A 24,818-nucleotide genomic window follows, 5' to 3' on the forward strand; every position below is an offset into this window, starting at 1 on the left:
CCCCTGGGAAACGCACGCTTTGGGGCTTTCACCCCTTGACCCGTATTAGTATTTGGACTTAGTCTCTGGCTCGATCTCGGACTCGATTTCGGATCCGACTTCGGATTCGGTCTCGGACTTTATCTCGGAGTCGATCTCGGACCCGATCTCGGACCCGACCTCGGACTCGACCTTGGACTCGGTCTCGAACCTGATTTCGGATCTCGGACTCCGTCTCGAACTCGGTCTCGAACTCGGTCCCCGAGTCGGTCTCGGACTCGATTCCAGACTTTATCTCGAACTCGGTCTCCGAGTTGGTCTTGGACTTGATCTTCGACTTAGTCCCATCTGATGAACTCTTTGTCATTTTGGTCATGCTTTCGGGGTTCCTTTAGCCTACGACACCTCGGCGAGTTGGTTCCTTACAACTCCACCACCCATAGAAGAAGTTCGATGCCCACATCGAACGTCTCTCTTTTAATCCTACGACTTGTTGACCATGTCTCCGAGGGCATCCCCCCACTTAGCGGTGTGCCTAAGTTGGCCTCCCTGGCCAAGAGCCCATGACAACGGAATATAGGTGTCCCTATACTCCTCACCTCACCACGCCCTAGTATGGGGTCGGGACTTGAACCCAGCCTTGTTTTACTAGGGGGTTGGGACTCGAACCCAACCTCCGTAGAATACGTCTATGGATTCGACATCCCCGCAGGGAGTCGGGCGTAACTCCCTACGCCTGGTCGACCTAGCTAACCCATGCTAATTAGCTTACCTTCAGCGTGCCTTTGGGTCCCAACATATGCCACTTGCTCAACTTTGCAAATTGATATTTTTAATTGAACTTTGCATAAGTACATAGAGTTCTGCCTTGCAAAAATTCCTCCACTAGATCTCGCGCGTTCGCTAGGTTCTCCTCCGGTTCCCATGTTGCTTCGCAGTGTGGAAATCCTTTCCACTTCACATGGAACTCTCTCACCTCGCGTCCTTGTCGCTTGCTCTGGCACGCATTGAGGATGGCCTCGACTTCGTATTCCTCTTCCCCTTGGATAACCTCAGGTAAGGGTCTTACTTGGTCCTTGCGAAGCGGATCCTCAAAGTATGGCTTGAGTAAATTCACATGGAACACTGGGTGCATCTTCCCCATCTCTCGAGGAAGTCGGAGTCGGTAAGCCACTTTACCGATTCGTGCCTCAATCTCGTAAGGCCTTGCGAACCTACTTAAGGAACTCAAGATCAATTCATTTACAGGAATACATGCATTTTTACCTTTGGGTCAACTTTCGGCTGATCCCATTTGGTAGCCTGAGGTTCTTGGTGTTCAGCCACACCTTCTCCCCAGCTTGGAACTCTACATCCCGGCGCTTTAGGTTTGTGTACTTGGTTTGCCTTTGTTGAGCCCGTTCCAAGGAATCCCTCACTAGATTCCAAATGTTGAGTCTTTCCGCCATGAATGCCTCCACTGCGGGTAGCTCTCCATGATACTCGGCCACGCCGAGCTCCAAAAGACCTTCAATAGCTCGCCCATTGATGACTTCCCATGGATTCACCCCGATACTCGAATGTGGTGAGTTGTTATAACACATTTCCGCAAGTCCCAAATGACTTACCCAATCGGTCTGGTCTCCCGAGACATAGCATCGCAAATAATCCTCCAGCTGCCTATTCACCCTTTCCATTTGTCCGTTTGTCAAGAAGTGTTAGTGTCACTAAACTTGACTTAATACCCCATACCTGTCTGTGGGTGATAGGCGGTGCTGAATTTCAATTTGGTGCGATACTGTTCCAGGAGAGTCCTCCAGAACCTACTAGTGAAGATCTTATATCAATCTGAGATGATCTCTTCCGGCCTTCCCCACACTCGAACCACTTGTTCGAAGAATAGCTTCGCCACACCTTCCACATCCACTTCCGTTGTGGTGGGTATGAAATGTGCCATTTTCAAAAATCGGTCCACCACCACGAATATCGCATCAAACCCCTCGCTTGGGGGAAGTCTCGTGATGAAGTCCATCGTAAGACATTTCCACGGACGATCTGGAATTGGGATGCTTTGCAACAAGCCCCTACTAGCCTTAGTCACGGCTTTGACCTGCTGACATGTTGGACATGTCTTTACATAGTCTTGGACGTCCTTAGCCATATCTGGCCAATGGTACTTCCTCTTGAGTAAGCCCATCGTCTTGGGCACTCTGCCGTGTCCCGCAAGAAGTCCGTCATGACACTCTTCTAAGGCTACCTTCCTTAGTTCCCCTTTTGGAACATACACTCTCGTTTGCTTGTAATAGATGAGTCCGTTGCATTCCGCATAGCCCGTTTTCTTTTCCGTTGGCAGCTCACCTCTCTGGTGAGCTTCCCGCGCCTCTAGATTCCTCAGCAACACTTCTTATGCTAGACCATCGTTCTCATATGCTGTCTGCACATCGTCCCAGAAGGTTGTTGTTGCGTTGGATATCGCCAACCTCAAGCTCGCTTTTCGACTTAGCGCATCTGCCACGATGTTGCTCTTCCCAGGCTTGTACAGAATCTCGCAATCAAACTCGGCCAAGGCATTGGCCCACCGACCTTGTTTCCCTCTCAGGTTGGGCTGTGACAAGAAGTGTTTCGTTGCCACATTGTCCGTGTAAACCTTGAAGTGTCTCCCAAGGTAGTGTCGCCACTCCTTGAGTGCCTTGACCACCGCAAATAATTCCTTCTCGTGGGCAGGCCATTTCTGTTGAGCCTTGTCCAACTTCTTCGAGAAGAACGCTACTGGATGGTTGTCTTGCTTCAAAACTGCGCCCAACGCAAAGTCTGAAGCATCTGTGTCTACCTCAAAGTCCTTACCAAAATCTGGTAATGCCAACACGGGAGCCTTCCTCAACTTCCCTTTGAGGTGGACGAATGCCGCCTCGCATTCCGCTGTCCATACCATCTTCCCTTTTCCTGTTTGGTCCGTTAAGGGCAGGGCTACTCTCGAATAGTGTCTGATAAACTTTCGGTAGTAGTTGCGTAGCCCCAAGAATGCCCTCAACTCATGTACATTCGATGGTCGCTCCCATTCCTAGATCGCTTTAACCTTCTCCGGGTCCACCTTGAGCCCGTCTTGGCCCACCACATGCCCGAGAAACTTTACCTTTTGTTGAGCAAAGTCACATTTGCTCTCTTTAGCAAACAGTTTGTGTTCCCTTAGTTTCTCAAACACCTTCGCCAAGTGTTCGGCATGCTCCTCTAGCGTCTCGCTATAGATCAGGATGTCGTCGATATAGACGACTACGAAGTGATCCAGATAGGGTACAAAGATGTGGTTCATCAACGCCGAAAATGTTGCCGGCGCATTGCATAGCCCGAAGGGCATCACTAGAAACTCAAAGCTCCCATACCTCGTTCGATAGGTTGTCTTCTCGACATCTTCCTTGGCTACCCTGATCTGGTAGTATCCTGAACTTAGGTCAATCCTCGAGAAGTATTTTGCCTTTCCCAACCTATCGAACAGGTCCTTAATTGTTGGCAAAGGGTACTTGTTCTTCTTTGTATACTTGTTGAGCAACCGGTAGTCTATGCACATGCGCATAGAACCATCTTTCTTTTTCACAAATAACACCGGCGCCCCATACGGCGACTTGCTCAACCTAACATACCCTTTGTCCACCAACTCCTCTAGTTGGCACTTGAGCTCCTTGAGTTCTTTTTCGTTCAAACGATAGGGGGGACGAACCACTGCCTCAGCACCCTCGACCAGCTCAATCTTATGTTCTATCGGTCGTGCAGGGGGCAACCCCGCCGATAGCTCCTCCGGCATGGTATCCTGGAATTGGTCCAACACCCACTAGATCACCAAAGGTACTTCTTCCTTTCCTGTCTTTTTGTCACTCTTCACCGAGAGTAAGCACAAAAAGGCTGCCTTAGTTCCTTTGGTGAGTTGTCCTCTCGTGGACACCAGGTTTAAGCAGGAATCTTTGGCCTTGCTTTGCCCTACCTTTAGATCCTGGGCCTCCACCCTAGATCTTCTTCCTTGGGCATTCGCCAATACCACAAAGTTCCTACCTTGTCCATGCAGGGCTACCACGAACCGATTAAACCAATCCATTCCGAAGATCATGTTAAATCCCGCCGTGTCCAACACGGTGAAATCCATGTCTACTTTCCATGTCCCTACTTCGACTCTCGTTTGTCGAAGTACCTCATTGGTGCTTTGGCTACCTTGAACAAACTCTATAATCCTTGGTTCGCCTAGCCGCTGCACTGTTAGTCCGGCTTGCCAGACTATGTCTGCAGCCACAAAATTATCCGAAGCACCTGTGTCAATAAGGATCTTAACAAAGCTACCTCTGAGCTTCCCTCAGAGGGCTAGTAGATGTCGCGAACGACTCTCTACCAAAGTTGCTCGTGTAATGAGTAACTTTGAGTTAGGGACTGGATCACATACCTCAGTTTAGACTTCACCCGACTTGATGGCCATATTGGCTCTGGCTTTCTTCGAGTAAGGACATTCCCTCGAAAAGTATCCCGTTTCACCGCAGTTGTAGCATACGTTGTTTCCCACGCTGCTATACGACTTGACCTTTTTATCCGTGGGTTTGTCTTTTTTCGCTTGACTCCCCCACGTACTCGCTCGCTGGCCACCGGATTTGCCTTTCCGGAACCCCGAGGACTCATTCTTAGAGAAACTCTTCTTGAATTTCCCCTTGGTATACGTTCCCCTTTGTTTGGCCCCTTTGCTAAACGTGGATCCCGACCCCGTCGTGTTCCCCTTTCGCAGGTTATCATTGAAATGCACCTTGATGGCCGCATCTAACGCTTCCTTGTAGTTGGTCGGGTTTCACCACATCACCTCACCGTGAGCCCAGGTTTGCAACCCCGATATGAAGGCATGGAACGCATCCATATCCCCCATGTCTGTGACAAGTATCCTCTTTGCCATGAACCCATTCACATATTCCTGGATGGTTCCAGTCTGCTTCAGCCTACTCAGCTCATCTCTCAGATGCAGAGTGGTATTCGGAGGAACGTATGTTGCGCGGATCCTCGCCTTCATCATGTCCCAAGTGGCCACCGGTCCTTCGTTGGCCTCCGTTGTTCTCCACCAAGACTTGGCATTATCTGCCAAGTATGGTTTTGCACATGGGACCTTCTCCGAGCTCGGTAACCACAACGCTCGGAAGTAGTCCTCCATATCGTAAAACCAATCCTCCACCACCTTATAGTCGTTCACTCCCTTGAAGACCGGTGGGGGCTTTGGTTTGTACTTGGGAACTGCCTGAGGGACTGATTCCACTTCAGTCTGTTTGACCTTGTCTAGTTTTGCCTCAGTCCCTGCCGAAGGGTCTGCACCTTCTGCGCTGCCAGCATCCGCAGTCTTTCTCTTTTTCTTCCGCCTCTCGTCATGCTTTAGCTTGCGTACGAGAGTCTCCAGCAGGGCATTGGTCTGTGCCAACTGTCCTTCTAGCACGTCCAATCAAGCCTTGGACGACCGAACCTCGCCACCGGACTCATGTTTGGAAGTTTCCTCACTAGAGTCCTCCTCATGCAAGGATTCCTCATCCATAGCCTCTTGTTCGACCGGAGGCTCCAGCTCTGGCGGAGGTTCCGTCTCCGCCTTTGTTCACTTACGCCCTGCCCTTGCCATCTCCCAGCAATCCGCCTCTATCCTTTGCTAGAACTGAGGAAAAGGCTCCGATACCAAATTATATTCCAATTTGCTAGCTTACCTTGTCTATCCGTCCGACATTGCCTTGGCTTTTGCTAAGTTCCCTCGCCAAGGTTCTCGCCTATGGTACCAACTCCTACTTGGTCCTACTTGGTTTCAACTACTCACTGCACGAGCAACGGAGCGTTAGCCATCCATCCACGGATTCCCAATCTCTCCCAATCCCCCTCCCCGGGTTAGACTGGACTTAAGGTTCGGCTACACTCCCCGCAAGCACAAGCAGCCAAGCACACCAAGCTTCTAGGTTCCTAACATCCCTTGGTACCACAAGACTTGATCATGGGACCCTCTAAATCCCAAGTCTTGAGTGCAACACTTGCTTCGGGACGCCGGGGCAAAACACCGTGGCCTAGCGGCCCGGTATGGGTACCTCTACCCCCCCACTTCCATCCCGAAGGAAGGCCCAAGCCCCTAGGAAGGGCGAGGACCAATGAGCCGCATGGTACTCAAATAGGGCACCACTCCATATGAGCCGGGAGCACTGCAATTGGTTTCCCTTTCGGGAGTGGGAGCTGCTCTTGAGCACTTCCTTGGATGGCCCCTCCAGCACCAACCAAGTCCATACTCACTCCCACCCAAGGCCCCTTGGTCCCAGTCTCAACCTCAAGTCGGTTTGGAAGCCCCATTGGAGAGTCCCTTCAAAACTGGTTCCTGGACCTCACTATCCTTACTATACTTTTGGAACCCCCTGCAGCCCCCCCCCCCCCCCCCCCGCCCCCCCCCTTGGGAGACGCACGCTTTGGGCTTTCCCCCTTTGTCCCGTATTAGTATTTGGACTTAGTCTCTAGCTCGATCTCGGACCCGATTTCGGATCCGACTTCGGATTCGGTCTCAGATTCGATCTCGGGAACCCCCGGAAGCCCCCCCCCCCCCCCCCACCCCTTGGGAGACGCACGCTTTGGGCTTTCACCCCTTGACCCGTATTAGTATTTGGACTTAGTCTCTGGCTCGATCTCGGACTCGATTTCGGATCCGACTTTGGATTCGGTCTCAGACTCTATCTCGGACCCGATCTCGGACCCGATCTCGGACCCGACCTCGGACTCGACCTCGGACTCGGTCTCGGACCCGATTTCGGATCTCGGACTCCGTCTCGAACTCGGTCTCGAACTCGGTCCCCGAGTCGGTCTCGGACTCGATTTCGAACTCTGTCTCAAACTCGGTCTCTGAGTCGGTCTTGGACTCGATCTTCGACTTAGTCCCATCCGATGAACTCTTTGTCATTTTGGTCATGCTTTCGGGGTTCCTTTAGCCTACGACACCTCGGCGAGTTGGTTCTTTACATTCTTATGGTAATCTGTTTACTATATAATTTTCCTCCAATCCAAGCAAGACACTTGACTGTAGATCTTGCTCTAGGTCAATATATAGCCCACTCAATTTTATGAATCTTTTGTTCTTTGACTTGGAAGCACTTAAACTTTTGGTTGTTGGAAGCATTAGTCCTTTTTGTTCTCTAGTAACATACTCATACTTGAGACGGTGTGAATTTGTTAGCTATATCAGCTCACGTGCTTGTTGCTTCCTTCTGATAGTTTTAAGATTCCTAGTTGGTTTTATTACAGAGTGAATTCCAAGATCATTTAAAGCTAATCCCACCACCTTTATGAGATTGTGACTAGGAAGTCGTATTGATGTTATAGTAGATAAGTGTGCCATCAAATCTTTAAGATTCAGTCTATTTCCTATAACCTAGCCTTTCATATAAGCATGCATAAAGGCTTGTTGTAAATGTAAGCAATTAAAGGGAACGACTCGAAAAACAATCCATGGGGTTCAAATACAAAGGGAAAGAGCCCATGAATAAAAGTGCACCCCCTTTTCCAATCGATTAAAGGTCTTAGAATATTTGGGGTTAAGTGTCCTTGGATTTGAGTAGTACTAGGCTAGGTGACCTCCCAAGAATTCCAAACTCAAGAGCTTACAGGGCTAATTGACCTCTTAAAAAATCCAAACTCAAGAGGTTATAGAGTTGGGTGACCTCCTAGGAAGTCCAAACTCAAGAATTTACGGTAGGATAGAAATGACCAAATCATTCTAGCAAGCTTTAGATAGAGATACATGTTTAAAGCCATTTGTTTTTGCTAGCCATATCATATGGTAACTCTTGGTAAAATTTATTGTTAGAATTTAGGTAGCAACTATTTCATAACTCATCTATAATAGAAAGATTAAACCATTATACTAGCCAAGTTTATAATCATGGAATTGCTTTCTCATAAAGCATTACCTCAAACTTGTCACAAATGTATGAACTTGTATTGCTTTTTTGCATTTTCTAAAGTGTTTGCAAATTTTAAACTTTAGTACAATTACTTATATTCATTATAGTATTCAACTCGAATATATTTATCTATGTGTTCATGTAGATTTTACTCCCAATGGAAAAAACAACTCCTCTTTTGGCTAACTAAAACCTTATCTAGACCACTATTATAGATAGTTCTAATAGCTCGTCAATTTGCTTGTGCTTCATCACTCACAAATCCATAAAATATTAGTGGTGTTAAAGATCTTGTTCCAACTTAGTATATTTTGTTTAGTAGCGTCCAAAAAAGAACTTGAGCTGGCATGTCTTTTCCTCTCATCTCATAAACAATTATCACTAGTAAGGATTACGCTCTACATAAAAGAACATTATTAATATAATAATTGAATAAATGCATATTTACCTTAGATTGTACACATTATGAGTTATTTTAGACTATTCGGGAATTATGTGTGTATGATTAAAGCATATCCAAGAGTATTGCAAATCTATACTTGGTAACATCCGCTTAACAAGATCAACTCCACTTTTAATACCATCCACCAACATCTTGAAAACATGACATCATTTTTTGGCTTCAACTTAGATTAGTCCTGGAAAAGCAATGCTTTGGAAGAAGTTGTAGTTAAACTCATTTTTAAACTTTAAAATTGCATTGAGACTTGAGGACTTCTCAAAAAAAAAAAGAGAGACTTTCTTCTAAAGTTTTCTATTACAATTCACATCCTACAAAGATATTTTAAAGTAAATACAAAATAATATTTTAAATTGACTAGATCTTACTTTCATTTATTAGTAAGTGCTAAAAGACTATCCAGTGTTTTGCTCAATTATTAGGGTGAAAATGTTATAGTGTTTAAAATTGATTGTAAGAAATTTTGAAGAATTAACTCATCTACTGCTTTAGTAGTAGGTTAAGCTCTTGGAGATTGATCTACTATTTTTGAAACAACAAATGTAACCACATCCAAAGTCTCCAAGTATGTCCCACTCGCCACTAGATGGTTATGTTGGCTAATGTGAATTGCTGCTCTTGTGAATGTCATATTGTTTAGGACAACTGTCGTGAATGTGACTTCGGGTATCAAAAGTTATCTGTCAGCCAATCCTTACGAACGCTTTTTCCTTACTGCCACGATGGCAGGAGGTCGGTATTGCTGGTTCCTTTTATTAGCCCCTCTTGTTCAAGTGTTAGTTTATTGGATTTAGCACTTGTACTTATCCAAATGGACATAAGGTAAGAACTCCTATGTGTTTCTAGTTGAGCATACTCAGCTTGGCTCTTAGTTCTCTTTTGCTCTGTCTTGCACTGGTTTGACAAGAACTCTTGCGTATTGAGATTAGTCCCTCAATATTGCTGGATGATAGCTTACCGTGTCTACCAAACACCCTCACTATCATGCCCTTTGTATTAGTCTTATTTTGGTCCCAAATGTTATTTATGGAAAGTGTCCAGATTTGCTCATTTGGCATATCTACGAAATGTAAAGATTGTTTTGAACATAATGGTATTCATCCCGTGTCCAAATTCGCAATCTAGAGACATTTCATATTTAGTAAGTTTTGAGCTTATCCCAAAGACTAACTCTTAGTACTAAGGGAGGCCTGGGGTGAAAGCCCAAAGTGTGTGTTCCTCAGGGGGGGGGGGGGAGGGGGCTGTGAGGGGTTTCAAATGTATAGTAGGGATAGTGGGTAGGTTAGGCATGGCCGACCAATCTTAGGCATAGTCTAGCTCTCGCTTGCATGCCTGTCCTTGTTTTATGTCTGGCTTGGGTTTAAGCCCAAGCTCCACACCATGTTAGCTGGTGGAATACCCATATCCTCACATTAGGCCACCGGTTGTGAGACACAAAATCCCTAGGCCCCAAAGTGGAGCCGGAAGGGCGCCACATGGTAGTGGCCGAAGCGAGAGCCAAACGAGCGTAACACGTTTGGACCAAAAGCTCCGACTTGAAAAGTCAAGAGCGGGAGTGGAACTCCCAACGAAGTGCTCGAGGAACGAGCACGAAGCGAGCAAAAGGCGAGGCTCCAAAAAGGGACCCAAAAGGACCAACACATGACACGTGAGAGTGTCCGAGATGGACTCGAGTTGGAGTCCGAAGTGGAGTCCGAGATGGACCCGAGTTGGAGTCCGAAGTGGAGTCCGAGATGGACCTGAGTTGGAGTCCGAAGTGGAGTCCGAGATGGACCTGAGTTGGAGTCCGAAGTGGAGTCCAAGATGGACCCGAGATGGAGTCCGAGATGGAGTCCGAAGTGGAGTCCGAGGTGGACCCGAGATGGACCCGAGTTGGAGTCCGAAGTGGAGTCCGAGATGGACCCGAGATGGAGTCCGAGATGGAGTCCGAGATGGAGTCCGAGGTGGACCCGAGATGGACCCAAAATGGAGTCCGAGATGGAGTCCGAGATGGACCCGAGATGGAGTCCGAGATGGACCCGAGATGGACCCGAGATGGAGTCCGAGATGGAGTCCGAGATGGACCCGAGATGGACCCGAGATGGAGTCCGAGATGGAGTCCGAGATGGAGTCCGAGATGGAGTCCGAGATGGAGTCCGAGATGGAGTCCGAAGTCGAGACCGAGACCGGGACCGAGACCGAGACCAAGACCGAGACCGAGATCGGGACCGAGACCGAGGCCGAGGCCGAGGCCGAGACCGAGCCCGAGCCCGAGTCCGAGTCCGAGTCCGAGTCCGAGTCCGAGTCCGAGTCCGGAGCCTGAGAGGGTGAAAGCCCAAAGCGTTCGTCTCCCAGACCCTGGGGGGTTTGGTGAGCTCCAAAAGTATAGTGAGGGGGAGGACTGCAGTGGAGCCAGTTTGGCCAGGAAAGGCCAGTTTGGCCCAGGAAGGCCGGACCCAGTGTTGGGTGATGAGCTGCCCACTGGGAAGTCCAAGACTAGAGTGAACACAGACCGACAAGCGGGGTAGCTTGGTGAAGTGTTCAAGAGCCGGCTCTAGTTCCCCCGGGAGATCGACTGGCCGATGCTCCCAGTCCAAGTGTGGGTGGCACTACCTACTTGGATACCAGGTGTGGCTCAACGGAACCTCGCTCTAAGCCCATGGCTAGAGCACCTAAAGGTGAAAGGTGGGGAGAGTACCCAGGTGGCTCGCGTAAGGCCACGGTGTTCCGAAATGGTGTCCCAAAGTCCCAGATTGTGGAAAGGAAGAGGGGTAGCCCTCTGGTGGGGTGACCAAGGACACAGTCACACAGTGAGGAAGTCCTCGAGGATAGTGGGACTTAGTGGTCGAGCCGGTGGGCCTTGATCCAGTGGCAGTGTTGGCGAACACAGCCAAGGACAAAAAGGGACTTGGTGGGGACCGGAACAGAGATATTGGGGAAGGCTATTCCCCATGTCTGTAGGCATCCTAAGGATGTTAAGGAGTGGATTTGGGATGATCCCTCATGGGCGAATGACCCAGTCTTTGAGAGACGGGATTGGAATACAGGTGGTGTTAGACCACCAGTGTGACCAAGGTAATTGGGCATGGCCTTAGCGTAATGGGCCGATACGTCGGTGGTACCTTGGGGTGTCGATCATGGGATCGGACACGTGGAGCACTTGGACCAAGTGCTAAGGTTGAGTGGCATGGATGCCATTCTTGGGGCTAGCAAGCCCCAAGTCCTGAGTTGGACTTATGGAGGTTGTGAATGAGACTCCTCCAAGTGGTCGGAGGTGTGGTTAAGTGACTAAAGTAGAATGGAAAATTTAGTCTCTTACACCGGTATGCTAAAATAATGCCAAACTCCGTTTGGCTCCGTTTTGCATGCTGGTCTTGGCATTGGGATGTTAGATACTTTAGGACTGTTCCAAGTCGCTTCGTGCTCCTATCTCCTCTCTCGTTGGGCTGTAGGCTTAGGAGTTGCTCCGTGGTCTAATTCTATCATTTCTTGGCTCTATACTTGGGAGTTTGGCACCGTTCCTTCATTCAGTGGCCCAAGGCCCTGAACCTCGGGTTCCACACCACTATTCTATGGACATGTGGCATATAGAGGGTTTAGGTTCCGCTTCATGGTGTTATTTTATGATAAATCACCATAGGATAAAGGGTCAAAACCACGTATGCTACATTTGGTATCAGAGAAATTGTCTCAGCGAGTTCTATCCAATGAGATTGGGCAATTAATCTCATTGCATACGCAAAGATGAAAACGATGATCCGAATAGGTACACATTTGGGTGCAAAGACTTTGCAATTGTTCCTTGGGTATGGATTTGGTTACATTTTTGTATCGTATTATGTGAGCTTGCTCTTGGGCTCATAAAATGGACTGAGATGTTCTGTTTGCACGAGTTTACGCTTGGGCTCATAAGTGAGGCACATTAGCAACTCAAGGTTGCACTTTGAGTTGGCAGGATTAATGTTAGTTTATTGGTAGTTCCATAAGTTGCTCCATGTACCATGGGTAAAAGTAAACCTTCTCTGGGTTTGCTATGAGTGGCAAATAGGCTGGTCCGTAGCTATTTAGCACAACACTAATGGATCCTTCTTAAGCATGATTATAAGTGGATCAATCAAGATTATAGGGATTAGTCTATTAATTCAAGTAGTTATTGCCATGCTTTCTCATAAACTTTTCTTGGATTGAACTAAAGGCAGTGTGAAAGTAAGCTTGAGGTTGGGTCAAATATGAGACCGAAAAGAGAGTTATCAAGGACAAAGGATTAAACACATAAAACATTTTCTCTTCTTGGAGAGATAATTTGCAACGAGGTGTGACTCATTGCTCATGTTCACAATATTGTAGTGCATATGATCATGGGATGAAATTTGGATATATTGTCACTGTGGATCCTTGGAACCTTGGGGGATAAATGGGGATAAAATAGCCACTAAGGGCTCTCTCATCAAGCAATTGCCCCTTTTTTAGTTAGCTTAAGGGGAGAGAGATAAGGTGCGCTACAGTTGGTATCGGAGCAAATGGCACGGGTTCGATTCCCATTGATTAGTGGCTACCTAAAATATAATATACCCTTGAGCAAGGTATATTCTTACCCCTAAATTAGAAAATCGTACGTATTGGGCATCCATGCATACGTCCTTCCTCTTGTGGAGCATCCCAAACGAAGGTATCCACCGTGGGACTGCGGTACGGGTGGATGACTAGTTGCCTCATATGGAATAGCTGGTCTACACAATGGAAGGATTGGTAGATTCAGTGCGGAAATGAAGGTGCTGGTTCCCCTTGGCTTAGTAGGGGTTATTAGTCAATAGTCAATGAGGACATTGACATCTCTGAAGGGGGGGTGAGTGTAGTGCATGTGATCATGGGATGAGATTTGGATATACTGTCACCATGGATCCTTGGAACCTTGGGGGATAAATAGGGATAAAATAGCTACTAAGGGCTCTTTCATCAAGCAATTGCCCCTTTTCCAGTTGGCTTAAGGGGAGAGAGATAAGGTGCGCTACAAATATGCAATCAAGAGTCACTACCTTGATGCATATTGGAAATGATGATTTTACAAGTGGTGAGTTATAGGATGGATAGTGGTGAAGTGTTAAACCATGTTGTCTAAGCTTGCTATTGAAAACTTGGGACGCAATGCTCAATTCTTTTCCAGGGAGCCTTGCTATTGTTCCCTAAGTAGTTTGGTGTTAGATTAGTTTTGAGTTTGGTCGGAAAGAAAGTAACATGAATTTGTATATGTTGTAAACAAAAGTTAGTAGTGTTAGGTGTTGTAAATCTTTATCAATGGAGAGTGGCATTTATATTGCATTTTATCAGATTGAGTTGGCACTTGAGGCAAAGATGTTTGATGCTTAAGCATATTATTGGATCATGAGAATTTGTGTTGAGGTGAACTTATGTGAAGTTGTTGGTAGGAAGAAGTTGGTTGAGTCTTGAAAGTTTGTATTCCTAGACTGAGAGTCATTCTTTCTCTAGGATAGAAAATTTTCCACAAATTTTCTTAGACTTTTCTAATAAATGATTTATTAATCACTTTACTCAAAAACCATTCCGTTTTCGTAAGCTAGTACAAACTAGTGAAGGGGTTAGAGTTGACTTCAGTTGGCTTAAACCTTAGTAAGTAGTTTGTATAATGCAACCTAAAAGGGATGCTGACTTTTGGGGCTAAAGCAATTGAGTTGGATAGAGTCTAGAGTTGATGTAGAAAAGTGGCCGTTATGCTTTTCTAAGAAGGGTGACCCTTATGCCTTTTTTCTGTAGCATTATGCTTGGTCGCAAGTTGCACCTTGCATTTCATTAAACTCTATGAGAGTAGTAAACTCTCATTAATCTTGATTTGATCTTGGTGGCCCTGCATCTTGGCTATGATGTCCAACTTAGTTATTTGAGGTTGAGATGTTAGTACCTGTACTATAGCTTTGTCTCTAAGGAGGTTGTGTACTGATATAAGTTCATCTCATGGTCTTCACTTTAGTTTCGACTAAGTGTTGGTTATGCATAGCTAGTCTCTTCAAGACATACTCAGAGCTATTGACTAGATGTATTATTTAATTTATGCTTGTCCATAAACCTTTATCTTATACTTGGGGTATTATGTTTATGCTAGACAAGTATATGACTCGATGGTATGAGTTTAGTGTTGGGTCTTATGAAGGCAAGTTGAAAAGTGATTATTAGTTGCTTTGCAACTAGTGATTGCTTGCAGACTTCATCAAGGACTATTTGACACTTGCTTCATTCGATAATGGTTTAGCAATGATGGGTTTGCTTTACCAAATGGTATTGTGGAGGATTGTGTCATTAGACTTACATGGTTTTTCCATGTTGGCATATCAATTCTACCTTTGTCAATGTCATTTGGTTGTGTTTAGTTCATAGTGTTGGATTTCATTAAGTTTTGGATGTGGTGAATCACTCCTTGATGAAATGTTATTTGTAACTAAGTTTTTCTGAAGAATTAGTCTCGGATACTGAGTAAAGTATTTTCAATTTTGGTTAACTTGGTTGTTAAAGAGCTTTAAGTGGTGATTCACTTTTGCTTTCTTTTAGCTTTATTATAGTGTTAATAGTATTGAAGTATTGCCTTGTCGTTAACATTTTTTATGTTGAGATTCAAGTGAGATAAGATGTTTCTCCTTAGGATTGACTTTGAGTTTCATTAGTCTCGATGAGGATAGTGTTGATGATTTGGCTATGGCTTTGTGTTATTAGTATTCGTGCATTTGCTAATTAACAACTGTATTAACGTTCAAATGAACTGAGTGGCAAGTTGAGTTAATTAAGCTCTAGATGAGATTGTTTAGTAGGGGTTGAGTTTTGAGCTTTTCCTTGAAAAGTGATTTAGTCGTGAACTGTACTAACTTTACAGGAGGAAGAGGTAGTGATCAATATTAGAATGTTTGAATTTTTATTGGGTTTAAGTTGTAATATATTGATCATGGATGATTCTTCTTGTGCTTTTTATAAAGTGAGTTACGTCTTGTTATAGATGGATTCATGGAAGATCGGTTTAGTGATCACTTATTGAGCATAGCTTCATTATGCTTAGCTTTAGGATTGATGCAGACATGCTTTTCATTAACTTTGCATTATGAAGTTTAGCTTATGGATGTGTTAAGGAGGATATTGTGGGTTGTACCATAGTTTCTTCTTTCACATTGAAGTGGGTTTATGCGAGACACGTGATCATTATTAGGCAAGACTTAACTATAGGCTTCTTCAAGCTTTTGGTTCTTTGAGTTTTATACTTATTGTTCCATTCATTAAAAGTTGTTGGGAGAAGGCATTTTGGCTTATTAGCTTCGATGTTGAAATTGGCTTTTGCATATGGCAATCATTGGTGATAATTGAGCATCATCTAGGATAATTGATTATCTTTGTCAAAGATTTTGCTTGATTATTATTTGTATAAAATGATTTGCTATTTTTCAGGATAGTAAGTTCTTTCTTTAACGATGATTATGCATCTCTTCATTGATAAGATGATTAATGATCTTTTATAATGGTTAGTTGTGTTATTTGATAGCTTTTGGCTTTCGCATTATCATATGTTCTTTGTGGTTTACTCTGGATTGGTATATTGGGTTTGAAACATCAATAGGATGTTATTGGAACTTGCTTAGACAACTCTAGTTCCTTGGTATTATTAACCGGGATCTATTTAGATTGACTTTTATGATAGTTGGCATAAATGGGTGTTTGCTGGTCTTACCACATTCATTCTGTTTTGTTGATTGTTACTTGAGTTAGTTCTGATAGATTAGAATGTTATTTCCTTTGGTGATACATTCGTGAGCATCTTGCTTGTCAGTTGATGATACTTTGTGTTCTTTAAGTTATCTTTTGTAAGTTGTTTAGCACCATTTTTTCATTCAGTGGCCCAAGGCTCTAAACCTTGGGTTCCACACCATTGTCCTATGGACACGTGGTATGTGACACGTGGCATATAAAGGGTTTAGGTTCCGCTTCGTGGTGTTATCTTATGATAAATCACCATAGGATAAAGGGTCAAAACCACGTGTGCTACAACAACATAAAAGATGTGAGCTCCACATTCTCCTTTACGTCATGGAAACTCCTTGCAAAAGTAACATTTTATAGAACCAAATTGCTCTATAAGTACCTTACCTTATTAAGGTCATATATATAATACACCATGAAATTTTTGCAATTGAATTCTTAAAACTAGTTGTAGTCTAGTAGTCCAAGTTAAAGCATTAAAGGAACTACTCCTTTGAACTTTTCTTGCAAAGTAGTCAGCTCTCTAAGCCATATGTTTCACCCAAATATGCTCATCTTCCCCTCCATGGAATTTTTACAAGGTGGAAGCTCAAAGACCAAATCCTTATCATAGTCTTCAAAAAGTCTACATCAATGCACAAAAGTTCCTGCAATGATATTTCAAATTAATGTGCTTATAACTTTCATAGGTTTTAGTAACTTAAATATAGATTCATTATCCACATATCCTATGCTTGCATTTTTTTTTTAGCTTACCATTATTACCAAGGATGCACATCACTCCTTATTTGTTGTTGAAGAAAAAACCTCTCTATTCCAAACTACTGCATCACTTGAACCTACCATAAACTCCTATAGTTGAAACTCTGCTTCTACAATTGGATTTAATGCAAAATACATTTTCCCATCCAAAGAACTCTGTAGCGCACGTCCTTTATCCTATGGTGATTTACCATAAGATAACCACAAAGAAGAATCTAAACCGTCTATATGCCATATGTCACATGCCACGTGTCCAAAGGACAATAGAGTGGAAGCTAAGTTTCAAGGTCTTAAGCCACTAAACGAAGGAATGAAGCCAAACTCTTAAGCATAAAGCCAAAGAGCGAAAGTACTAAAGCACGAAACAATTCTCGAGCATACAGCCCAAGGAGCAAAGGGATAGGAGCATGGAGTGACTTGGAGTAGTCCCAGAGTATTTAGTATCTTAATGCCAGGACTAGCCAAAACAGAGCTAAACGAAGTTTAGTATTATTTCAGCATATCGGTGGCCTAATGCGAGAATATGGGTACTCTACTAAGTAGTATGGTATAGAACTTAGGCTTAGACCTAAGCCAAACACAAAACAAAAACAAACACGCGAGTGAAAGTTAAACTATGCCTCAAGTTAGTTGGCCATGCCCAACCTACTCACTATCCTTACTATACATTTGGAACCCCCTATAGCCCGCCCCCCCTAAGGAACACATGCTTTGGGATTTCACCCCAAGCCTCTTTTACTACCAAGAGTTAGTCTCTGAAACAAACTCAAAACTTACTAAATATGGAATGTCTCTAGATTGCAAATTTAGATATGGGACGAACACCATTATGTTCAAGAGAATCTTTACATTCTGTAAATATGCCAAATAAACAAATCTAGACACTTTCCATAAATAGTATTTGGGACCAGAATGAGACTAACACAAAAGGCATGATAGCAAGGGTGTTTAGGAAATACAGTAAACTATCATTTAGCAAATATTGAGGAACCAAATTCAATATTGTGAGGGTTTTTGATACTAGCAAGTGCAAGCCAATGATACAAGCTTCTCAAACTAAACCGAATATGTTCAACAAGCAACATATAGGGTTCTTACTTTATATTTATCCAATTTAAGTGCATGACCATTGACCAGTTTCTCAACTAGCTCAAGTGGCAATTGATAATGGATCCACCAATATTAACCTTCTACCATTGTGGCATCACAATAACCCCAAAGTGACCTGTTACATTAAGTTTTTTATAACATTCTAACCTAATCAGAATGAAGCCAAAAAAACCATATAAGGATTTTTTCTCTATTAGCGACTTCATTTCTAATAATAACTCTCTCTCTTGATATCTCACAATCTCCATTGCAACATTACTCACTATTGGTTTTTCAGCCATACCTAAAACAAAGGAAAATCAAAATACATTTTACAAAAAAATTAAATCATTAATAGTAGTAAATTCTTATAACTATAATTTTGTTTCATTTTCTCGAAAATTGATTTAAGGCTTTAAGGGGGATCTAAGGCTGACATTAGTATTAAAATCAGATTAGGGTTTTTGGCAACTATGGTTTCTAAACCTGTTAAATGAGTCATGGTGGCTCTATCAAAAAAGTTCTTCGTTCTGTTCATTCGAAATAAAGCATGCCATGGAAAGCGAAGGAAAGATGATCGCTTGCTACGGTAACGGTCTTCCATTTCTGTTTTGACCCTTAACACTCTTCTTTCCTTTCCAGCTGGGAAGCCGATGGTCATCGAGAGATCCAGGTTGCGCTGCCGGGATCGACCGAAGTTCGTCTTAAAATCGTCCACACCTCTCTGTGCCGCACAGACATCACCCTCTGGAAGAATGTAAGCTAAGTTTCCTTTTCTCCTCCTTTTTTTCTTGTCTTGATCTTGCCTCTTCTCAGGCAGGGCAACATATTCCCTCGCATTTTCGGTCCCGAAGCAGCTGGGTGAGTCTACTCTGTCGAAACTCTCGAGATTTCCTGGAACTTGGAGGGTTTTTTTTGGTCTAGAATCGTTGAGAGCACAGGCAACGATGTGAAGGGTGTTCAACCAGGAGATCACGCACTCACTCTGTTCACGGGAGAGTGCAAAGAGTGTGACTACTGCAAATCCGGAAAGACCAACGTTTGCCAAAAGTATGGAATCGATCCGGAGAGAGGGGTGATGGTGAGCGACGGTAAGAGCAGATTTCTTACAGAGGATGGCAAGACCATATACCACTTTTTTGGGAACTTCAACCTTTAGTCAGTACACTGTTGTGGATCAAGCTTGCATTGTGTTGTAAATAAGGATGCTCCTCTCGAGAAGATTTGTCTGCTCAGCTGTGGTGTCACTACAGGTATCTCTTGGAAGTTTTAGCTTTTGTTTCTTAGATTTTTATTTTATTTTTTTCTTTCAGGAGTTGGTGCTGCGACAAAAGCTGCGAAAGTGGAGAGGATCCACAGTAGCAATCTTTGTTCTCGGAACTATTGGATTTGCTGTAAGTGAATGGTCATTTTCCAGGCCTTCTTTTGCTTTGGTTTTCAAACGAGTCATGGTTTTCTCGTGGATTATTGGCATAGATATAAATCCTTCAAAGCTGGAAGAAGGTATTGCAGATTTTTCACCTTGCTATATAGGAAAGGCGAAGTTTGGCTTGACGGATGTGATCAATCCAAAAGACCATGACAAACCAGTGCAAGAGGTAATTTGCGTTAACCTATATGTCTTTCTCGCTACAAAAAGCTCATCAAAACTTTTAAGGTGATTCGAGAAATGACTAATGGAGGAGCTGATTACACCATCGAGTGCGTTGGAAATGTGAATATCATTCATGATGCTGTGGAGAGCGGTCATGAGGTGAATTTGCAGAGATGTTAGTAAATCCTACGTAGATTTCTATTGTTTTTGTCTATAACAGGGCTGGGGAGTCACTGTTGCGGCGGGTTTAGACGAAAGCACCAAAGTCCTGACCGTGAGTCCCAAAAATTTCCTCTTTGGCCGCTGGCTCACGGGAACTTGGTTTGGGGCTACAAAGGAAGGTCGGAGCTCAATCAACTAGTGGAAAAGTACATGAACAAGGTAACATTTGATCGTTTATATGGTTTACATGGTTTGGGCTGATTATTCATTTGATCGATCTAGGAGCTAAACCTCGATGACTTTATTACACACAAGCCTCCATTGGCCAAAGTTAACGACGCTGTGACTCTGATGGAGGAAGGGAAGTGTTTGAGATGCGTGCTCGACGCAAATGCCGTGTGAAAAATCTTTGTATTTGACTGTGGCCTATGTGGCTGCCACGTTGGCAATGCGTCATACGTGGCAAAACCCAAAACCCTTTGCCCTAATAATTGGGGGAATGGGGCTTAGGGCTAGCCGTGGGCTATGGTGTGGAAGAGGACGGGGGCGCCTCTATCTAGTCTCTCTGCACTAGGCCGCCCATCGTCCACCGCAGCGCCCACGCTCAAGGTACGCTCCACGCCATTCGCTTTCGCTAGCTCCAATTTGCGCCTTCTTTCCAAGCCAGGATCTCGCAGTTGCCATGGCGTCGCGGCTCCGACCGGCGATCCGTCGCTAGGGCTCTTGGAATGTAGCGTTGGGGAAGAATCGTCTATCTTGGAAGAGGGTTTGGCGGCGAATCCCGCAGCAATGTGGCAGCAGCAGCAGCAACAGCAATCCGAGTGGAGGAATGCGAATCATCCATTCTGGCAGCAGTACCAGCGGCAGCAGCAGTACCAGCAGCAGCAGCAGCAGTGGAGGAATCAAAACCAGAGCTGGCACGATTTTCCTCGCGAGTTTCCACAGGCGCCGCTAAACAGCCCCCGATACATTGGCGATGGAACGCGCAGGACTTCTCAAGGGCCTGGAACTGGAGCAAGGGCGGCCTTTCAACCCAACAGGTCGTGGAACCAAAGAGACAATAGGAATTGGCAAGGTGGGAGGTTTGTGAGGCAGGATGATACTCGACGCTGGCTCCATTCTAAAGCTCAACCAAGCTCCTTTCGAGGTAATTCTTTCGTTGTTCTTTCTCTCCCTTTCTTTTCTCATTTTTTTGGATCTTTTTCCTTCCAGAAAGGTTCATGTTTCTCTCGTACAACATTCTAGCCGCCGACAATGCTCGGGAGCATTATCGTGAGCTCTACTATCACATCCCAATGCGCTATGTGAAATGGGACTGGAGAAAAGTGCGCTTGGTGCAAGAAATCGAGTACTGGTCACCGGACATTCTTTGTTTACAGGTACTGTTAAAAAAGCTTTGTTTTGTTTTTTTGCTTGTAGCATGTTTATACTGATGATGTTTTCAGGAGGTCGATCGCTTTGCAGATTTGCAAGGCGAGCTAGTGAAGAGAGGATATGCCGGGACGTTCAAGGTTACTGGATGTTATTTCCCCTTCTTTTGTACCGAAACCATTGTTTTTACAGCGTCGAACTGGCACTGCCACGGACGGGTGTGCGATCTTTTGGAGAGAGAAAAGGTTCGCAATTTCGCATTTCTTCGTCGTCAAGAGTTACGAGCTGCAATCAGGTTCCTACTACTGGAAGAGGAAAGCATCGATTTCAAGGACTATGGTTTACGGGACAACATAGGACAGATATGTGTTTTGCGGGTATGAATCTCCTGTTCATTTTGTCCTAGAGGAGGATTGACGACTTGTTATTTAGAGTACAAGAGAAGCAGCCCTCGAGGGAGATGTATCTAGCATAGAAAATCAGGTTTTGGTTGTGGCAAATACTCATATTCTTTTCAATCCAAAACGTGGGGACATTAAACTTGGCCAGGCAAGATTTGATTTTGGTTTTCTTCTTGACTCGTTCCTTTTTCCAGGTGCGAACGCTTCTTAATACAGCTCAGGAGTTGTCTTCGAGCTGGGGTGGCGCGCAAGTTATTGTGGCCGGGGACTTCAATAGTACACCATCGGTGAGTACACAATCAAAAGCTTACCTGGTTTTATCGCTCATTTCTTTTCTTCCAGAGCCCACTCTATCGCTACATCTCCACAGCAGAGGTATTCATTCAACGTTTTCCAAGTGAATCTTAAAAGCTCGTCTGCAGCTTGATGTTTCTTCCCTAGATAGGCGATCAATCTCCGGACAGATAGCTGATGGAGAAGGTGGCTATTATCGGAATCCTTTCTCGAAACCATGGATCAGAGGCCACAATCCTTCCTCAGCTGGATTTTCCAGGATCAATGTGGAAACCACGTCAGTACGTAACGAAGATGGCATGACCATAGAAGAAGTTGCCACTTTGGGGATTGCTACAGCAACCGTTGCTGCACAGGAAGAAGAAGACGAGGCGAACGCTGAAAAACTACCGGCGAGTAGCTCCAGTGAGCCCATGGTTATCAAGACAGTGACGGACAATTTAGTTGTCCAGAAGAGCTTTGAAGCTGCGGAGGAAGAAGTTCTCAAAACATCCAGCAAGGAGGTCCACTTTGAAGAGCCTTGGGACACTGAAGAGGGAACTCCAACACAAGAAAAAGGGCTGGAGGACGATGAAACCAACTCGCCCGACCGTGTGGAGCTACCATCGGGATGGACAGTCGAGGAGCTAGTGAATGCCACGGGCACTTCATCGTCTACCAAGGTGGTCCACGACTTAAAGCTGAGCAGTGCCTATTCGGAGATCGAGGTAAGAAAGTCGAAGTTCTTTCCTTTCGTTTCTCGCTCGCAACTTACTAGATCTTGTGACAGGGAAAGGCTGGAAGCAGGGACTCGCAAGGGGAGCCTCTAGCGACGACTTACCATAAGAAGTTTAAGGGGACTGTGGATTACATCTGGTATGGCCACTGTTCCAAAAATATATACTTTTGTAATGTTCTCTTTGCTCCAGGCACACCGAACGACTCCGGCCTTTGAGAGTCGTAGACATGCTTTCTGTGGATGTTCTTCGTCATACGGGAGGCCTTCCTTCCCAGGTAAAAAACTTTAGCTGGAACTTTCATAGCTTCATTGCTAACTTCTTCTGAATCAGAAATGGGGGAGTGACCACTTAGCGTTAGTTTGTGAGATGGAATTTTCCTGACCAAAGCATAAATGCCAAGCAAAGAAAAAAATCGTTATCAGTGATGTTGAAGAGAAGTTATTTTTCTCCAGAAAGGTACACGGCAATTAGAGAGAAGTTCTCAGTTATTTCAATCTCTAGAGTTATCAAAACTGCACTGGTAATTCAATCCATCGTCGCTCACTTGAGACTTTCGATGATCTTCTCGCTCTCAGTGTTGTGCACGTAAGCAACACCCTTGTCGATGGAGCCCATGAGCTCGTCCTTCATTTCGTCCAGGCATGTTTGCTCGTACTTTGAGATCGGTCCCAGCTCGAGAGCTTTCACCATGCCGTGTTTCCCGAGCTCAACCTGAGAAAAAACCGTGTAAGAAACCTCCAAAAGAAACAGAAAAAGCTCACCTTCGATGCAAAGAATGGATAATCTGTGACCGAGGAGCCAACGTAAGCGCACCCGATGATATTCGGCTCTCCATTCATTGCCTTCAAGCAGGACTCGGCGAAAAGAGCAGCGGCATAGCTGGAAAAGGCAAAACAAAACCGGTGGAGCTATTTCGAGATTGAATACACGAAACCACTTACGCCATGGACAGTGTCGCAGAACCCTTTCCAGCTTTGGCCTGGACTACTTCCGTTCCACCGTCTTGTGTCTTCCTCGTGAGCTCCTCGACCTCTTCCTTCGACAGAGGTACTTGAGGAGTTGCCTATGGAAATGAAAAGTGATCAGCAAAATGGAGCTTGTAAGCGAAGATCATACCTGTGAAAACAAAGGAAGAATGGTCTTGCCGGCGTGTCCACCAACGACAGGGACGTCCACATCTGTAGAGGCATCCAGTCAAAAAAGAAGCTTTTTTCGCCAGAGATAACTTCTACCTTCGATCGGGAGGTTCTTGGCTTTAGCATAGAAGGTCCTCGCGCGCACAACATCCAAAGTCGTCACACCAAACAACCTCGTGTGATCGTAAGTGCCCTCGACCTTTAACACCTCGGCAGCAATAGGCACGGTGGAATTCACTGGATTGCTGATCATGTTGATCAAAGCCTGCGTACGCATCCATTCTCTTCAGTCCAAAAAGCCAAGCAAAGGAAAAAAAAGTAGAAGAGAATCGACTTACGAAAGGGCAGTGCTTGGCGATAGCTTGGACAAGCTTCTTCACAATCCCGGCATTGATATCAAAAAGCTCGTCCCGGGTCATCCCAGGCTTGCGAGGAACACCGGCGGGAATTATCACGAGATCCGCGTCCTTGAGAGCGTCCTTGAGCTGATCATCTCCAGCAAACCCATGCACCTGGAAGAACCAAAAGAAAAAGAGAAAAGCTAAAGCCATCGGCTAGACAGATCCAACCCACAAAACCCACCTCTGTCCGGGTGTTGATATGCGATAGATCGGTCGCCACACCGGGAGTCCCCGCAATATCGTAGAGCGACAGCTTGCTGACGAGCGGATTGAGCTTGAGGAGCATGCTTAGCGGCTGCCCAATGCCGCCCGCGGCGCCGAGAACAGTGACCCTGCGGTAAGGCAGCGGCTTCCTCACGGGCAGCGGCTTCCCCCCTGGCACGGAAGACATACACCGCTTGAAGATCATCGCCGCGCGCTTGGACGCCATAGCTTCGATCGATCGATCGCTCGCTCGCTCGCTCTTCCACAAAACAAGTGAAGAAACCTAGAGATTTAGCCAGGTATATTCTAGACGTACGGCTAATCCCCGCCGTGCATAAAGCATATTCTTTAATCAGTTTATTCTGCTAAATCTTTAAACACTGTATATTCTGTTTGTTAGGATATTCTGCTAAATTTGAAACCCGCCAATTTTGGGCTTTTAGGGTTCCGCCCAATGCCGCGAAAAATCGTTTGAGGCGGTGCTGCATCGGGCGCTCGAGGCAGTGGAGCGCAAGGCGGATCACGACGCGACCTTGGGAGGCATGGAACAAGCGCGAAGAGAGCACCGTGGGTAAGGGCTGGAGCATAGAGAAATTCCTGGTCTA

The 24,818-nt window shown here is 45.1% G+C and overlaps 2 protein-coding genes and 1 pseudogene across 2 annotated transcripts; 2 read left to right on the top strand and 1 right to left on the bottom strand.

The window, feature by feature from the left end:
- The first annotated feature begins 17,365 nt into the window (after window positions 1-17,365).
- LOC112348390 lies at window positions 17,366-20,089 on the top strand (annotated as a pseudogene).
- A 105-nt stretch (window positions 20,090-20,194) lies between these two features.
- LOC9646015 (carbon catabolite repressor protein 4 homolog 6) lies at window positions 20,195-23,041 on the top strand. The gene is made up of 12 exons (XM_024680964.1): window positions 20,195-20,834; window positions 20,900-21,066; window positions 21,133-21,198; window positions 21,251-21,303; window positions 21,354-21,435; window positions 21,491-21,607; window positions 21,654-21,746; window positions 21,802-21,834; window positions 21,882-22,460; window positions 22,523-22,608; window positions 22,662-22,746; window positions 22,803-23,041. Exons 1-12 carry the CDS (start codon window positions 20,213-20,215, stop codon window positions 22,851-22,853), a joined length of 2,034 nt encoding a protein of 677 aa, XP_024536732.1. The 5' UTR covers window positions 20,195-20,212; the 3' UTR covers window positions 22,854-23,041.
- On the bottom strand, window positions 22,895-24,492 carry LOC9645632 (malate dehydrogenase, mitochondrial). The gene is made up of 7 exons (XM_002976006.2): window positions 24,191-24,492; window positions 23,947-24,120; window positions 23,705-23,873; window positions 23,589-23,650; window positions 23,414-23,535; window positions 23,234-23,351; window positions 22,895-23,183 (listed from the first exon to the last, which is right to left on the bottom strand). The coding sequence occupies exons 1-7, from the start codon at window positions 24,437-24,439 to the stop codon at window positions 23,013-23,015; spliced, it is 1,065 nt and encodes a 354-aa protein (XP_002976052.2). The 5' UTR covers window positions 24,440-24,492; the 3' UTR covers window positions 22,895-23,012.
- Between the last annotated feature and the right edge of the window lie 326 nt (window positions 24,493-24,818).

Source organism: Selaginella moellendorffii, unplaced genomic scaffold, assembly GCF_000143415.4.
Source record: "Selaginella moellendorffii unplaced genomic scaffold, v1.0 SELMOscaffold_29, whole genome shotgun sequence".
Taxonomy (NCBI): Eukaryota; Viridiplantae; Streptophyta; class Lycopodiopsida; order Selaginellales; family Selaginellaceae; genus Selaginella; species Selaginella moellendorffii.